The sequence below is a fragment of the Barbus barbus genome, assembly GCF_936440315.1.
Source record: "Barbus barbus genome assembly, chromosome: 12".
Taxonomy (NCBI): Eukaryota; Metazoa; Chordata; class Actinopteri; order Cypriniformes; family Cyprinidae; genus Barbus; species Barbus barbus.
Window position 1 is genome coordinate 26,950,271 of NC_136740.1, and position 18,918 is coordinate 26,969,188.

An 18,918-nucleotide genomic window follows, 5' to 3' on the forward strand; every position below is an offset into this window, starting at 1 on the left:
GAAATGTGTTCATAGTTATTGTGATGATCTTCGCGTTTAATTACTCTGATAGGACACCTGCGTGAATTCAAATTTATTGCAGTGATTTTTTTTGTTTGTAATGTAATGCAATGAGAATATTTTGAATAAAATACTTTTAAAACCACTATGTAATATGCATTGCACAGGGGTTATTATATTAATTGAACTAAAAAAAAATAATAATAAAATAAAAACTTATTTTATAATAACTAGTTGCCAAGGCAGCATTTCTCATTTTCATTTAGTTAATTGTAATGTACTAAAATAACTAAAACTGAAAAAAAAACTTTATAGGAAATAAGAAATTAAAAAAATTAAATTTAAAATTAAATCGAAAATTTAAAAAAGAATAAAAAAAGAAACCGAAACTAATAAAAATGACAAAAACACAGATGTAAAACTAACTTAAATTAAAATGAAAACAGAAAAAAAAACGATTCATTCAAAGTTTGTATTAATAAAACTATAATAATATCTCGGTGATACTAAAATAACACTTGTGGGATCTGATTTTGAGGTTTTTCCCAATAACTAAAAGCTTAGATAACTAAAAGAGAGAACTTTTATTTCTGCTTTTTGAAACACTACATTTCATTGGACTACAGCAATAACAATGTCCATCATCATCATCATTGTTGTTATTATTGTTTAAATTTCTGATAACTAGAATGCAGAACTGTTGCATTGAAACTACAATAAATATTATGGATCTGCTACAAATTATTATTGCTGCAGTTCAGTAATATTAATTTATTCTTGTTAATTGCGCTAATTATGAATAACAATAATAAACCTGCTTAAGCAGAAAAGTGTGGACAGTGTATGTATAAGACAGAAAGAAAAAAAACATTGGTCAAAGCAGTTAATGGTGTATTAATAAGCGATCTCGAGTGTGAAGTGTGAACTGCCTTCATTTATGTTGCTGTTTGAATGTCCTTGACTTTTTCAGCGAGATCTCCAGATATAAGCCTCTCTCTAGCAAGACATCTGTGCATGTGATCACTGGGGAATCCTTTGATGATCAGCTTCCTTCAGATCTCAACCAAGTGAGTGTCTTTCACAGTCCCACTTTCTACCTTCACTTCTGAACTTTAGATTGTTTTAATCAGAGGCAAATCCTTTGCTGAACGTCTCATTAACTGTCAGGTGGTTGCTGAACTTCAGAGCAAGTTTTTGGAGCGCTCTTATCCTAGTGCCAATCACATTCAGATTCGTGGGGCGGATCGTCACATGATCTACAAAAATCCGTCCTCGCTTATCAAACATTTGCATAAGCTCGTGTCACAAAGGCAGTCCAACCAACAGAGGCAGTGAGATGCTTCAGAAAATGTAGCCTCTCTAATAACAGCAGATCAATAAAAGCTCCTTCCCTGCAGCTGTCACAAACTCTCTTCAGTGATGCAAGAGGCCAAATAACAGCTTCATATTTCTGCTCACAAAGGAAATCTCTGTAGTTTGTTTGTTGATGGATTATACATTTTGGTGAACTGCTGAAGACATAGTGCATTTAATTGCACTTATTTTTTGTCAAAATGCCTTTTTATTAATGCGATTAAAGTTATGTAAACAAAACCTGTCTAGAAGTCATATTTCAGAGTTCCTACAAACAATACTTTATTTAGATGCCAAAAAGGTGCAAAAATGCAAAGTGTTCAGTGCAAAGAAAAAACGTTTTCGATTCACATCATCATTAGTGATATAACAGATTCTATTCCAACTCTATTTATTAGCCTCTAAATAAAGTATTTTTGTTAGAAATCTACCATTATGGGTGCTCCACTCATTGTTGAACCTATGCACAAAAGTATTTACCTACGAACTCCAGTATTTCCAGTAAATTAAAAGCCACGACTACCCCTAAGGGGCAGTCGTGGCCTAGTGGATAGAGAGTTGGACTTGTAACCTGAAGGTTGTGGGTTCGAGTCTCAGGTCTGGCAGGGATTGTAGGTGGGGGAGTGAATAACCAACACTCTCTCCACCCTCAATACCACGACTGAGGTGAGACCCTTGAGCAAGGCACCGAACCCCCAACTGCTCCCCGGGCGCCGCAGCGTTGGCTGCCCACTGCTCCGGGTGTATGTTCACTACTGAGTGTACACTTGGATGGGTTAAATGCAGAGCACACATTTCACTGCTGGTTATACTCTGTATAATTGTGTATGTGACAAATATAAACAAATTTTTTTTTTTTTTTTTTTTTTTTTTTTTTTTTTTTTTTTAAATGTAGAAATTATATTTAGCTTAAAAAGGAAAAAAACAAAACAACTAGGACTTTATTTGCAACATTGCATTTTTTTTTTAATAATTTTGTGTATAATTTAAAACAATATCACACACATACGTTGGTTTTTATGGTTAATGGGGACTCTCCATATAGGCGTAATGGAATTTATACTGTACAAACTGTATTTTCTATGGCCCTACACCAAAACCTACACCTCACAGAAAACTTTGTGCATTTTTAGGTCTTCAAAAAACTCATTCTGTATGATTTATAAGCCTTAAGATTTGTAAGCTTTATAAGGGTCCTCATAAGTTACCTTCATGTTGTAATACCCATGTCATTATACACGTGTCCTCATAAACCACATAAACATGCACAGACACACACACACACACACACACACACACACAAGTACGTTTTCCCTTTTTCCCCTTTTGATGAGACCTGTAAATGTTTCCATTAGACATCCTGAAAGAAGACAATAACATGGTCTGTTTATCCTGAGGATTGAAGTTTAATTGACACCACATCAAAATAAAAATTTCCAACAGATCTGGAATTTTATTCCATCCATATACATGCATAGCAACAACATTTTTAAGAAATATTTTACTTACATAAGGACATTGGAATGATCATTTTTACAGTATTCCCTTGTCTCATCCCACCCATCAATAATCACCATTGATAAACCTGCTTTTTGTACAATTTAATTTTTTTTCCAGGAGTAAGAAATAGCTGCTCTTCTCCCTTTATAATACTGCTTTCCGTAATGTTCCCGCCCTCCTTTTTTTAATTTTTTTTATACAAAGTATTGCGCTGAGAGCAAATTTTTAAAAAGGGAGAACAAGATGTATCAGCAAACAGAAGTACAAGTACTATACAAGAATGCTGCCATCCTCATTTAAACATCCACTTCTGAGTCGAAGAAAAGACAGACAAACAGCAACATATACTCTCACCTAAAGGATTATTAGGAACACCTGTTCAATTTCTCATTAATGCAATTATCTAATCAACCAATCCCATGGCAGTTGCTTCAATGCATTTAGGGGTGTGGTCCTGGTCAAGACAATCTCCTGAACTCCAAACTGAATGTCAGAATGGGAAAGAAAGGTGATTTAAGCAATTTTGAGCGTGGCATGGTTGTTGGTGCCAGACGGGCCGGTCTGAGTATTTCACAATCTGCTCAGTTACTGGGATTTTCACGCACAACCATTTCTAGGGTTTACAAAGAATGGTGTGAAAAGGGAAAAACATCCAGTATGCGGCAGTCCTGTGGGCAAAAATGCCTTGTTGATGCTAGAGGTCAGAGGAGAATGGGCCGACTGATTCAAGCTGATAGAAGAGCAACTTTGACTGAAATAACCACTCGTTACAACCGAGGTATGCAGCAAAGCATTTGTGAAGCCACAACACGCACAACCTTGAGGCGGATGGGCTACAACAGCAGAAGACCCCACCGGGTACCACTCATCTCCACTACAAATAGGAAAAAGAGGCTACAATTTGCACGAGCTCACCAAAATTGGACGGTTGAAGACTGGAAAAATGTTGCCTGGTCTGATGAGTTTCGATTTCTGTTGAGACATTCAGATGGTAGAGTCAGAATTTGGCGTAAACAGAATGAGAACATGGATCCATCATGCCTTGTTACCACTGTGCAGGCTGGTGGTGGTGGTGTAATGGTGTGGGGGATGTTTTCTTGGCACACTTTAGGCCCCTTAGTGCCAATTGGGCATCGTTTAAATGCCACGGCCTACCTGAGCATTGTTTCTGACCATGTCCATCCCTTTATGACCACCATGTACCCATCCTCTGATGGCTACTTCCAGCAGGATAATGCACCATGTCACAAAGCTTCAAATTGGTTTCTTGAACATGACAATGAGTTCACTGTACTAAAATGGCCCCATTTTCACCAGATCTCAACCCAATAGAGCATCTTTGGGATGTGGTGGAACGGGAGCTTCGTGTCCTGGATGTGCATCCCACAAATCTCCATCAACTGCAAGATGCTATCCTATCAATATGGGCCAACATTTCTAAAGAATGCTTTCAGCACCTTGTTGAATCAATGCCACGTAGAATTAAGGCAGTTCTGAAGGCGAAAGGGGGTCAAACACAGTATTAATATGGTGTTCCTAATAATCCTTTAGGTGAGTGTATATGCAAAGCCATGTGTACAGTATATGCCAAAACATGAGCTGCAGCGTTGTGCCTGGTTATCCCTCCAAACTGTTTTAAGGCTGAAGTCAAGAGAATCATACTGCAAGTGACATTTTGACATATACAAAAAACTGTACCAGCAAATAAGAATACACAAGTGCTCCAGTAGCTATCGTTGGGTCTAAAAAGCAGTTCAGTTTTGTATCCTGTGCCTATTGTCTCCTTGAACCTAACGTACATTGTAAACAATATGTCTGCTACACAAGAATGACTATACATTAACATTACAAACAACTCTGATATAAACTTTCTTTGAATTTAAATTAAGCGCACTACTCCTATTAATACTGATTGTTAAATAAATAAAAGGTGAAAGTGGCACCAATATTACACTTGGATTTTTTTATTTTTTTTATTTTGCATGAAGTCTTCAAATAAAGAAAGAAGCTTCTCTTGATTGTCCACAAGCAGTATATAAAACTGCATGATGCACTATTTCAGACACGACCGTGTACCCAAAAAAACGAAGAGGGGAGAAGAGCGAATTTCATTTCACGTGCTCGGCGGCATGTGATGAGCAGTAAAACTTCTTGTGAGTGATAAAGTTTGATAAGTTATTGAACTGGATGTCACAGAGGCGGCAATACTTCCCACTGCCTGCTGGTGGCGCTGACCCATTTATGCCTTTTCCGGCAGGTGCGGATTCCTCCATGGGCGATTTCGAAGTGGGCGATACATTCTCGTTTGGGTCGGGAGGGTTCTCGGCTCCCCACGTGGGAGAGGTTTGTTCCTCTGGTGATGAGGTGTTGTGAGGTTGATTCTCTTGCTGGGGAGTTACTAGTGTCTGGCGATCCTCTTTATGACCACCGTTGACAATCACCATGCCCCTGTTTTTGGGCAGAAGGGGCAGCGGCTCCTTGCCGGGATGGGGGCAGCCATTGGCCGCAGGTGGTTCTGTGCCTGTCTCACCTGCGCCGTTGCTGCTTTGCTCCTGTTCGGCCCCCTCACCCTGCATAACGAGACTCCCTGCCATGTAGTCGCTTCTTTTTATGCCGAAATACGGTGATATTGGCTCTGTACCTTTCACCTTCTTTATTGCTCCAGGATAGAGACAGTGAGGCAAAAATATGTTCTTGTTCTCATCATTCGAAGTCAGGAGCGATGCATCACCGAAACCTTTCAGATCCGATGCCGGCCCGAGGTGTGGTGGAAACATGCCTCCGTTTTGCACCATCAACTTGTTGCCACCATTTTTCTCGCATTTCACAGAACTCTTATCATAGATGTCTTCTGAATTATTGCCTTCGCTCTTGACGCTCGGGAACATCGGCTGCTCCAGACTGCCGATCTCGCCATGCTGAGCAGATGTGACAGGGCAAAAGTTCTGTTTATGGGCAAGGTAGTTCTCCACTTTGTTAAAACTGATCTTGCACACGGTACATTCGTGATAGTCCAAGAGTCTTTTGGGGGAGTTGCACGACTTGTCAGGAAGAGGTGAGCACTTTTTGCTGAGATCTATCGGAGCATCTAGTTCCTGTGGGTCTGCAATAGTGTTACCTTTGGGGGCAAGGATAGGCTTGGAGATGGTAAGAGAAGCATCTAAGTGTTTTGGGACGAGGCTTGGAAAGATGTCACATCGTGGATGGAAGCGGTCAGCCAGACTTTCTACTGTTTCCTGGGATGTACAGGGATTTCCTAGAGTGGGCATACTCAAGAATCCCGGCTGTGGCCCCATTGGTTGCCGTTGCTCTTGGTCAGATAGACACATCTCGTACATCTTCCTCCGCTTGCGCGTTCTCATGGTCCGCTGCATGGCGGGCACCTTTGCAGACATGCGTTTCATGGGTGGGTCATGGCGAGTGGCGCAATAGTACTGCTTGTGAACCATGAACGTTTCATGCCGGCTGAAGGTGATGTTGCATGCTTCACATGTGGTCTTGTTTGGGTCGTTGTCACCGTCCACCAAAGATGTGCTGGGACTCTTCACCTCAGGCTGTTTTCCACCGAGCCTTTCCTCAACTCCTGTTGGCGTAGTAACCTTCTTTACTTGCCCAGGAATGTCTTTTTCTGGTACTTTCCCACCAGCGTTCATAATATCCAAAACAGATGAATTCAAGCAAGCTGTTGTCACGAGATGACTGTCGGTTTCTGATGGAAGGCATCCGGGGAGCATACCGACGGAAGTGTGGCCACTGTTTGGACTTATGGCATCGGACACCTTGTCCGGAACACTGGAGAAATCTGGAGACTTCGCCATGTGCTGCCAGCGACTGTTGCAGTAGTGCTTCTTGTGAACTAAGTAGTTGTCTAGATTATTGAAGGTGATGTTGCATTCAAAGCAGGTCGCTCCTTTGGGCATGAGAGGACTGTAGATGACAGGAGGGTAGCTGTTCCCTCCATGGCGTAGCCTGCGATGCACCAGCTCTGACATTTTGGCTAGAATCTCAGATGCTTGTGGTACCACAGAAATGTCCTGGGAGAAAGCAAACTGTGACAGGAATGGACCCATGGGGAAGGTTGGGCCCATGTTGTGCTGGACCGGTGAGGAGGCTAGCCGTGGACTAGAGGGTTCCGACTTGATTCTGGTGTAAGAGAAACTAGCCTTGCTTCCTGGGTGACTTTCTCCCTTCTGCAGGCCGAGGGTAGGTTTTTTCTCAGGTCTTTCGAGTTCTCCATCAGGACTGTTGGCCTTGTTAGGTGTGCTCTTGGGACTTTGCATAACCACATCCTTCCTGCCTGACAGTTCTGCTCGTGCCGCCTGTAGGCTTTCCTCTCCTCCTCTTGGGGAGTTCTCGCTGTCACTCTCCCTGTGAATCTTCCCGGAGTGTCCGTGTAAGTCTTGATGCTGCAGCAGTTCCCTGTGGTTCTGGAAGCTGATGTGGCAGTGATTGCATCTGAAAGCTGCCTGTGACAGGTGTGAAAGGATGTGGTGCTGGAATGTAAGGAGTGAATCTGCTGTGAAGTTACAGATTGTGCATTTCAAGCTGGTGCCAGGGGGAAGAGACTCTTCCATTTTGACACCTGTGAGAAAGAAAAAAGACAGTTGTTTTTGTTAAACTTGCACTTCCACTAATTGTGTCTGCTGTAGCATATTGGGTGTCTAATGTACGTCTATTTCTTAGACGTACATTATTGCCTGATGAAGATTATTTGATCTAACCTAACCTTATTATTTGATCTAACCGCTAAAATTGTAATTGTTTCTCGATTTTTCTTTACATGCAAATATAACATTTTAGTTTATTTTAATATTAACATAATGGTAGGCTTTTGGCTGTTGCGGATCAAACCACCTAAAATGGCAGTGAAGTAAAATGAATGTGAAGTATAATAAGGACAGAAATATAATATTTATTTATCTTTAATATGTATTTATTACCTATGTATATAACTAATAGTATAATGTTAATATAAAATAATTATAATATTATTGTTAATTATAATAATAACAATCATCATCATTAATGTACAGGTTGGCTGGGTTTAAAATATTTTTAAAAACGTTTCTAAATATTTTCATATTAATTCATATTTTAATAATATTACGGGTATAAAATGAAAACATTTGAATGTTTAATGATATTCTACCCTTGCACAGTGTTTACAAAACTTAAACATAATTAACTGTAACATTCAAAGTTTGATATAATGATAACTACAAATAGGAATGGGTGATGAGTGAGCTAAATGTGCAATGACTGTCAGAAATAACTTTTTTCTAAGGGTTTACTCACACTAGGCACGGTTGCCTTGAACCGAGCCCGATCGTGATTATTCCCACTCCCCTGCTGGCCTGCACTCACACTTGCACTAAACTTTCCAGGCTGGAGCACGCTTACGTCATATGCGAGATAACGGAGAACCCCACTTTCACTAATATTCTGCCTAATACATTTTTTATTTATGCCGTGCCTTGATTTTCACTTGTAAGTATCACAGAATTTGTCGGAGGCAGCTGATGTTAAAGCTGCAGTCTGTAAGTTTTGCCTCTTTGTCGCCATCTCTGTTTGAAAACCTGGAATTGCAGCTTTTTGCGGAATTAACCCCACGCAATCAGATTCTGATTGCGTGGGGTTGTGAGTTTGCACGGCTCCAGCGCGGATGAATAGGTTTTGAAGAGTATGTGTGGCAGTCAGTTGATATTTGGTACTTCGCAATCACAGATTCTAGCCTACATCTTGGAATCTGAACAAGTAACAAGTCTGCCACATTTGTTCTGACCAACTGAGGAAAAAATCATTACCATATTTACCTATCATTACCTATCCGTACCACTCAAATTATAAGACAACCATTGTGAATCAGGCTAAAGTAAGGCATTTTTAACCAAAAAAAGTTACGGACTGCAGCATTAATGAAAGAATTTGCATCTTTAAATCGCAGATTACAATTCCAGTTCATCAATAAGGTGAGAACCAGACCCATTATAAACGTAAATATACTGGATTGAATTAAATTGACTGAAAAGTGTAGTGTAGTAGTAGTAATAGTATATGTTTGTGGTCGTAATGATGACAATAGCGCACACAAAATAGTATCTGTTCCGTGCTCCGGTGCAGTTAGCGCTCACACTACATGCGTACCGTGCCCGAGCCCAACCGAACCGTGCCCTGGCCCACCTTTTCCAACCGGGCCAGGGACGACTCAACGAACCGCGCCCAAGTGTGGCACGGAACGCTCACACTAGTCAAACGAACCGGGCTTTGGGGGTCAAACGCGCTCGGGCATGGTTCAAAACACCTAGTGTGAGTACACCCTAACTGTTGAAATGCATTGTACTTATGACACCATCATACTCACCACTGTGTGAGCTCAAATGCATCTCCAGAGCACGAGGGTTGCTGAAGCTCTTGTTGCATTGTGGGAAAGGGCAGATATTGGGAGTTTGGCGGGAATTGGCATCAGTCTCTTCAGAGATGTTATCAGGTTCCCTCTGCCGCCCACTGCAGTAATACATGAGGTGGGCCTGAAGGTTCCTCTCACTCCTGTACCATATCCCACACGCTTTACAGGGGAAGATGTCCTCTGAAACACAGAGACAGGCATGTGAAGGCAAACCTACAACAATTCTGCTGAGTGTTTAATTTGACACATTATGAGCTTTATCAGTAGCATTTATGCAGTTCACATGGACGGCACAAATAACAGTTTTAAATGACATTTCTGCTGTGATGTTGCATGGCAACAGAGATGATTCCAGTAGGCTTGTGCCCTTTCCTCAAGGGCAAATGAAAACATTGCACCATCTGCTAGCATCATCCTCTGTGTCAAGCTGAACTCTAGACTTCCCTGATAAAGTCAACAAACAAAGTATTTGCAAATGGCTTGAATTTTGCAATTACAAGGTTGGTCAGAGTCCAGATATGTTTACTGTACCCCTAAACTGAAGGGCAGAACATCACGTTCCTCCAGCAGAGGTTAATCTGTGAATAACTCCAGCATCCTCTGTTTTCAGTGTAATATGTGCGTGTGTAACACTGGCTCAAATGATTGGTTGGAGAGCTCAACGGTGCAGCCGCGGGAACAGGTGAGACCCCATATGCAGCAATATTGCGGCCAAGTTTTATGGCGAGACTCAACCGTACGGCCTCATTGTAAAAGTATGTTGACAGTTATTAGTTTTGATTCGCTGCATACATGTTTATGATGCCTGTGGACAGTTATTGACCTTGTGTGTAAACAGAAGCAGGGCTTACTGTTGACTATAGCTGTAGGTAATATGGAGGCCATGGCAGCTTGCTGGGGCAGGAGCTGGATGGTGTCCAGAAGGCGTGCTGGGTACATGCCCTCACCGATAGACATGTGATTGACCGCCTGCAATCGAGAGTCAAAGTCCACTGCGAATGCCACCAGCTCTTCCCCTTCCATTATGTTCTTTGTCGTGGTGCACCACAACTGACCACCTGCGTGAGACAAGAAAACACACATTATCACTGCTGCATTTAGACACTCGAGTTTAAAAAGTGTGCAAATGCTTCACATGTAAAAACTGATTTAAACATGGAGTAGTTGGATCATATTTATGATGCATTTAAATTAAGTTAAAAGAAAATTAATTACTCATGATTCTTTAAAGATGAAGTGAGTAATTTTAATTTAATAAAATTAATGTTAATCTACTTCTCTCCTTCCGTCTTAATATTCGGCATAGTAAAAATATTTCAAATAAATGTTTTAAACTTTTTGAACTTGGTATTCATCAAAGAATCTTAAAGAAATTTATTATGGTTTCTAACAAAGTATTAAGCAGAGCAACTGTTTTCAAAATATTTCTTTAGCACCAAATCAGCATATTAGAATGATTTCACTGAAGACTGGAGTAATGATGCTGAAAATTCATCTGTGTCTTCACAGGAATAAATTATATATTAAAATAGAAAACGGTTATTTAAAATTATAATAATATTTTACAGTTTTTACTGTATCAAATAAATGCAGCTTTGGAGATCATAAGAGACTTCTTTTAAAAACATAAAAAATCAACCCCAAACGTTTGAACTTTAGTCTATAGTATTCTATTTAAAATTCTAAGTAGTAGTTTAGAATAGATTTTATTCTATAGTTTTTGCATGTATTATTTAACATTTATTTTAATATTATTTTATTAAAATTATATAAATTATTATATATTTTCCACACATTTATTTATTTTTTTGCATCAAACGCTAAGTTTACTGGAAATTATACAGGTATTATAATTAAACAGGAAAATGCCATACACATACAGGACAGCCTTAAATTCATAAAGAAGTTTTGCTGGAAAAATGGCAAATGCTCCCTAAAAGAATTTGGGGAGCATTCAGGAAATAATACAAACAAATCACTATTTTTGTAATTTTCATGATGTTACACACTTCATCTTTAATTAATCATGTTGCTCTAAAGGGATGGTGTGTATTTACGGTCTACTGTACATCTAACATTTGAGTTCAGATCAAACACTCTCGGAATACATTCAGAAAAGAAAAGAGGGGAGAAGGGATAGACGGGAAGTCAGCGAAGGGTTTAAGCTCAGATAGCATTGATCATCGCACACGGACGGATTTCAGCCGCACTTCATTTGCCATTCAAGAGATTAAAATTTTAAATATGACTATTTACAAAAAAATCTGGCTTCTGAGATAAATGATGATACGCAGATGCTAAATGGCAGAATTAGGACATTGTTTCAGTAGGGAAGCTGGACAATTAATTAAAGCTCTCAGTTAGAGATGTACAAACACACTGACGGAGCTTCAGAGAGGAAGATGAGCTGCACTTTCAGAGCAGCTGTTGGATAGGTAAGGAGAGAAAAAGAAAGGGAATGTAATCACTGAAACGGTCTGAAAGAATGATACAGCACCAGTGTGAGTCATTTGACTCATTGACTATTCAACTACATTTCTGGACAATTAGCGGTCTAATAAAAATAAGCTAACAAGCACACATTTAAGGATAAATCTTAGGATGAAATAATCACTGTATTTTCAAGGGGTGCTCAAAAATGAAAGATATCATACAATCAGATCAGATATATAAAAAGAATAAAGTTGGAGAATAAATGGCTTTCTATGCAGGTACTGACTGTGAAAGCTTCTGTGTCAGAAATGCGCGACTGCTGCCTGAAAGAGCAGCTTATCATGGTGTGAATCTGCAGCGGGGAGACACACTCTTCAGACGGGTCCTCTTCATCAGCAGGATCCTGTCACACACCACACACTGCCTGGAGAGGCTCTCTCCTTCCTTATCTCCTAATTAAAATAACAAAAACTGCCGTCGCCATCAGCGCAGATCAAAACTGTCACCTGCACCAGCAGGAGGGCGCAGGTCACCTCTGCCTTCTCAGAGTACTGCTGGAAGCTGCATGAAGAACTCATTACTTGCACTAGAAAAGGAGGCAGAAATGTGATGTATGCAGGGCGCTGCTGCATTGTGGGATGGCTTATGAGTTGTGTCAAAACAATAATAATAAGTTACATTTATATAGCGCTTTTCTAGGTACTCAAAGCACTTTACATACAAGAAAATGGATCACTGGCAAACTTTGAGACTGCCCAGAAATTAGGTGTAATAAATATCAGAACAATATTAGTGTTGCTGTCATGTCCTTCTCCGATGCAGATGTTTTTGCGGCTGCAAGGTGAGGTTTTGCTTCAGATTTTAAGATTCTACACCGGACATCAAGTGGCAATCCAACGCATCACAGAGTAACATACAAGTGTTATTTTTAGTATTATTTATATAAAATTGCAGTATTTATTAATATTTAGAATTAGCTTTTATGTTTATAAAGTTTTCATTTTAATTTTAAAGTTAATTTTGTTATGTGCTTTTCTCATTTTATTTATTTATTTATTTTACTTTACTTTTGGTAATTAGTATTTCAATTTAAACTCATTTATTTCAGGGAGTTGCCAGGGCAACTTTTATCATTTTCATTTATCATCAATCATTAATAAATTTGATTAAAAAAACGGTTCATAATAATTGTTAATGATTGTTTTAGTTTCAGTTAACAAAAAGTATAATTTAAAATATGAATGTGCTTTAAACTGGGAATTATTATAAATATAAATACATTATCATTAATAAGGTCAACAAATATCAGCAAATGCTAAATTATCATGACATTTTTTAAATGCAAAGATAAATACAGAATTGATATATAATATATAATACTGATATATAATATTAAATTACAAAAAAAATTATATATTATTTAAAATCAAAATGTAGTTCCTAAATTTCTCTAAACTTTGATGCTTTCATACTCTCAGCAACTAATGACAGATGAAAAAACACTGGATGGATGACCTTTGACCTCAACAGCAAAAGTTAAGGAAAATGCTTTCTCCTATGTATTTTGCTATTAATATCCATAATTATATGGTTAGTTGCATTTTTAATTATTAGTATTTAGCATTTCCCCTACAATTCTGTGACCCTATCAGAACATACTTGCAACCTACCAGTTAAAAAGCACAGCTGCCCATTATCATCTTGGAAATAAAAGGTTTGCATTTTTAATCAGATTTTGTTAAAACATTCTTAACTTTTGACAATCTAGTAAAAAAGAGAGAAAAATTGCATGGTGTGCAACATAATGTGAGTCTTTTAAATACTTCAGAAATAATAAGAGTAATATGCCAATATTCTATGTCAAACACAGCCTAACTTCATGCAGTGATTAACAAAAGGCTGGCTCGAACCCTTCGCAGGTGTGGGCGGTCAGGCCAGCTTCTTTGAAATTAAATGAGTGTAGAAACATTTCCAACCGATTCTCCTCCTCAACTCAAGGTGCTCGCAGGGTCAAAAAGTCCAACTTAAAGAACATCCACAGCTGGGATGAAGACTTCCTGTCTGTGCCATTGTAAGTTCACACACTGAAAAACACAGGTCGATGGGCGGCCCTAAAGTTAGAGTGCACGCGCAGGAGACACGGGACCCCGGCTGAAAAGCGTAGCCAGCGCCGTGTTGCTTTCGCCTGAGAGCTGTCTGCAGCAGAAGGCCTTTGTGCCGCGGCCAATGCAGCCGCAATGAAGCCTATTGTCTCTGTCCTCCTGCAGCGCACCTGATAAAAGAATAAAGAACTGACATATTCCAAAAACAATGGAGGAATTAAGGACACACAATAAGCCAGCTGCTTCATTAAAACAATCAAAACCCGGTATCCTGTACACAGTCCAGATAACTTTAAAAAAAGCTTCTTTTCATACAATCTCACACTATAGAATCCACTAGCGCGGACTCGTCCTCGCAGCCCAAGCTCTCCCCTCGTTTGCACTAATGATGCTTTTAAACACTTACTTAAAGATGTTCACATAAAGGAATTACAGGAGGGTTCAGCGTTGTGCAATTACATGTGTAAGTCTGCACCGTTCTAATCAAACGCACCAGGATGAGCCGCAGACCGAAGCCCTCAAAGGCGCCTAACGCAGGGCACGAGCACTTTGAATGATCACTTTAAAAGATTGAGCGTGTTGTAAAAGCACAAAACAAGCCTTTCTAGCTCTCGTTTGCTTTCTCTTTCTGTCTTTTCGTGGCAAAAGCCGACAGAAGGGTTGGCTAATGAACTTGCCGGAGGACAGCTACTCAAATGTTTGCATGTGTAAACAGTGAAAGACTTTAATAGTTTGCTGTAAAATGCATAGTTAAACATATCCGTGTTTGTTTCTCCCATCTGTCCGGACAAATGGCTGCATCAGGAGCCGTAACGGCGGTGTGGAGCGCAAACCTTAACGCTACGCCAAAAATGACACTGCTAAAAATGAATCTGGGACAAAGGAAGGCAAATGTATTCTTTATATTTTGTGTGTATTTGATGTTTAAATTGTATGTCATCCTTCCAGAAAGATCAGGCAGGCGTTTACCTTCAGACATTCAGTAATTCATTCACTACATGCAAAGCTGGAGCAAAAAAAAAAAACATTATATATATATATATATTCTCCACTTCCTCTTTCCTGTAACCTTATGTAAGGAATGACATGTAATTATGACTTTGTCATCCTCTGTTTTTCCTTATTATGAACTAGAGGCTAATAATAATAATATTAATAAAAAAAATAAGTAAAGTGCAGTTGTTAAATGGTAGGTTGCAGGTTGTTCTGATTGGACAGTAGGGGGAAAAATAAATGCCAATAAAATCATTGCCCTAAATTAGTTATTAAAACAGAACAATGCATCTCATAACTTTAACTTTACTAGCAAGCAGCATGCAATAAGCTGCTAATATGAAGTATTTTGAGACCTCTAGGCTTCAAGTAGTTAAAAACACACAAAAGATTGTCTCTACATCAGAATAAAAGGCTTAAAAATAATCTAATACCAGCAAACAACAATTGACTGAATAGTTGCTCATATTTTGTCCTGAGAAATAGATGTTCCAATTTAAAAACTGAATAAAAAGGAAACCAACACAGAGGTCCTAAAATGACCAACAAAATAAGTTACAAAATCAAAATAAAATGAAAAAATGGATACTTTTTGCTTTTGTAAAGCATGTTCCTGGTCATATTGAGTGTAAGTGGTTTACCACATGGAGTAATTTCAAATTCAATCCGTTTCCAATGGATAAAACCAATTCCCTCCCTACATTCTTTTTAGTTGAGTATTGTGTTTCACTTGGAAATGCATCCGATTATGGAAGTTAAATGTGGTTGCATTTCATGCTGGCTTCGAAAAAACCTTGCCTGGATAAGACTGAACTCAGTCCAGCAATGAAATGCTAACACTAATTTTGAACTAAATGTGAATGCACATCTACACTTCGAACCTCAGTAATTAATTATTAAGATAAAAAACAACAACAACAAAAAAACAATACAAGTCTAAATAAGGGAGTCATGTTACTGATAAGCCATCAGGCTATGCTCTGTCTCAATGTCAACAATCACTGTGTATGGCCATAAGGGGGCACTGTTCCCATACTGTAATACAGATCTGACCTATCAGAGCTCACTCTGCTCATCCCCAAAACAACACGAGACCAATCCAATCTCAGACACAGCTACTTGTCCCCTCCTTGTTTCCCCGAAAAGAGTTTTTTCTAAGCATTTCAACCATTTCTTTGTCTTGTAGTGACTGTTTTACAGTATTTTCTGAAGCATAAATGGGAATTATTGTACACGTGCTTACATTCTTTGCAGATGGGATGCACATTTGTGGAAGAGTTCAAGTAAATAAAATGACAGTATTGATATTAGCATAAAAAGTCTAAAATATATGCATTAATGTAATGCAGTATAGTACTGTGTAGAGTAGTACAGTACATGTTATGTTGTGGTGTGAAATGCAGTATTGCATTAGTGCAGTATCATATAGTAGACTGTGGCAGACAGAGTACAGTAATTCCCGACTATCTGGAATGACAGAGCAAAAGGAAATATGAAATTCTTCTCAATATTATAAATTCCAGCTCAAAACACTACAGGTTTCTAACTCCCATCAGATACAGAAATGTGTTTATAATACTGAATGATTTATAATAGTCAAAATGTGATGTTTATTTAATGATTAAAAGCTGATTTTGACAAATCCCTTTAGAAGTACTTTTCATTTGCCGATTTGAGAATCACACTGACAAAAGCTTTAATTTACTGTGTTTACAGCAACAGCTGTGATGAGAATTAGCATTAAAAACACATCCGCTCATCAGTTTAACGTCAAGCCCAAACTTTGTTTACTCATCACATGAATGTTGCAAAAGCATTTTTGGATGAAAAGGAAGCATCCCGCAGCGGAAAATAAATATATTTGGCTTGAAATTACACATTTTGTGTACATGCATTATTATGGAAAAAAATAAAAATAGAACGTGATCTACTTTTCATGGGAAGCGGCATAGATTAGCTCACTCATTGTAAGAAATCTTGTTAATATTCTCATTGCAGATTCGAAATACTCGAGAGTAAAAGAGAGCGTTGAGCAAACATGAAGTGCTCACTTCGTCAGGTTACTGCATTTTGGTTGCGGCTAGTCGACATGTGTTTACTGCGGCCCCCGCTGGGAGGGACACACACATGCCACCCGTCTTGACCATCAGCGTTAATGGGACGTCACGCCTTCGTGGCAGCGGGGAGCGGTAGTGTTGAGCTGCGCAGCAGACCCCCAGCTGTGGTCGGTGGCCCGCGTCCCCTTCCCAGCATGCTCCACGCTGGGGAGCAGGTGAACGGCCGGGCTCCAGCGGGACCGCTCTCTTCCAACATGGCTCCGTCCCCGTGCCACATGGGCCCGTGGACGCTTGCCCTCATGCAAATGCACGGCCTGGAAAAATGGCTCTTTCTCCTCTTTGGAAACCTCGACTCGGGCCGTCTGGCAGTGGCGTTTTTTCGTGGGAGATTGAGCCAGATTGATGCACCTGTCAACCATTTTGGAAGATGACAGATCGCTGCAACATGGACAAATCGCAGGAGGAGAGCTGACAAAGATGTCTCGCAGTGGAAGTGCATTCTGGAAAAAGAGGCGTTTGAGGATAAAGCGTGTCTTTTTTATAATAATACAGTAAACCAGGGTTTCCCAAATGCGGGTTTGCGAACCCCTGGGGGTTCATGAGGGAACTGCAGGGGGTTTGTGTGTAGATGAAACGCTAGTAATGAATTATATCCAATGTAAATTAAAATAAATATAAGGGGCTGCCCGATAGTCGCTATATTCATTAGTGCAATTATCAAAACATAGGCCATAATTTATTTAAATAACTGTAGATGCTCTGCTTGTTTTAAAGAGAAACATGGCATTCACAGTAAATTCAGCAAACTCCATCTCTGCATGTACTGCAAGTTTAATGTTCACTTGGGAACGCAGCATGTGCTAGGTTCGCTTTATTTACACATTTGTGTAATTTCCATCATTTTTGTGGGCGGGCAACATTTTTACATTCTGCCAACATTTACAATATTTTTATTTTCAGCCAAAATAAAAGCACAAGGATTTTTATAGGTTGATATTTATAGGTTGATGGTTTGTAAGATAAAAATTAAAAACTTGTAGTGTAAAATACAATTGTCATTATAATGATCAAATATTAATTTTTATAATTGTACAATTGTAATTTACAGTAATATATTTCTGGCTTCATTTTTGTAACAAAAAACTATACAAAATACAAAATAACTATAATAATAATTATTATTTATTTATAAATAATTTATCATAATTTTTTATTATTAATAAATGATTCAATTTGATTGGGTTCCTAAACAAATAATAATAATAATAATACTTTTACAGTACAATTGTAATTTACAATGGTAATATATATAATTAGATATTGTAACTGTAATTGTATATTGTAATTAGAGTTCAAACAACCCAACCAAATGTAATAATAATAATAATACATTTGATTGGGTTCCTAAAAACCAGTGCATCCAAGGGGTTCTGCTGACAAAAAAAGAAGTTTGTGAACCCCTGTAGTAAACCATAGACTCATTGTTTGTCTGACCAATGGCGGATGAAGGAGTGTTTGGGAACCTGTTTGAAGGCAGATTATTTTTGTCATAATGCCAATGGCACAGAAAGACATCACCTACTGTACAATTCTACCCAAGAAACCCGAACGCCTGCACCACGACTCTTCTGTAATTCCACATATTGCGCAAAGCGTGAGCTAATTACGTCCGCCGTCGCTTCGAGCGTCTGAAATAAACAGTCAGCGGCTAAAGGATCTAATTGCGTTTGTCGGCTGGTGCGGAGGGAGGACACTGCTGCCCTTGCACAGTGCCATGCTGTCGTCCTGGCACGGCCCGTCCACTGCCCCAGGTACTGCCACACGGCCATCTGGAGCTGACATCTGTCTCTCTATTGATCATAAGGGTTTAGCACTTGATCAAACAGACTGCGACAGGAAATTGCTCTTTTCCCCACAGTAAAGGTGGGCGGCAGGCACGAGGGTAATAGAGTGGAACAGATTCGCTGGGTCTCGCCGCAGCACACACCAGCCCTGGTATCCACAGCAAACGTGGAATGGGCACTGGTGGAAACACTGTGCCAGGGTGTGCCCACTTCAGCTGGTGTGTGTGTGT

The 18,918-nt window shown here is 39.2% G+C and overlaps 2 protein-coding genes across 4 annotated transcripts in view; one reads left to right on the plus strand and one right to left on the minus strand.

Annotated features, from left to right (window-relative positions):
- The window catches only part of LOC306877722 (uncharacterized protein), a 32,448-nt gene extending 30,857 nt beyond the window's left edge, over positions 1-1,591 (plus strand). Inside the window, exons 10-11 of one of the 2 annotated variants that reach the window (XM_079429657.1) lie at positions 971-1,067; positions 1,168-1,591. In XM_079429657.1, coding sequence (XP_079285783.1) covers positions 971-1,067; positions 1,168-1,335 — 265 coding nt within the window. In that variant the 3' untranslated portion in view covers positions 1,336-1,591. The remainder of the gene's footprint in view (positions 1-970; positions 1,068-1,167) is intronic. The other variant, XM_079429658.1, reaches the window with a different exon arrangement.
- Positions 1,592-2,734: 1,143 nt separating this feature from the next.
- LOC306877656 (zinc finger protein ZFPM2-like) overlaps positions 2,735-18,918 on the minus strand; it is a 160,338-nt gene continuing 144,154 nt past the window's right edge. Inside the window, exons 6-8 of one of the 2 annotated variants that reach the window (XM_079429554.1) lie at positions 10,111-10,317; positions 9,215-9,439; positions 2,735-7,435 (exon numbers count right to left, since the gene is read on the minus strand). In XM_079429554.1, the coding sequence (XP_079285680.1) occupies positions 4,962-7,435; positions 9,215-9,439; positions 10,111-10,317 (2,906 nt within the window). In that variant the 3' untranslated portion in view covers positions 2,735-4,961. The remainder of the gene's footprint in view (positions 7,436-9,214; positions 9,440-10,110; positions 10,318-18,918) is intronic. The other variant, XM_079429555.1, reaches the window with a different exon arrangement.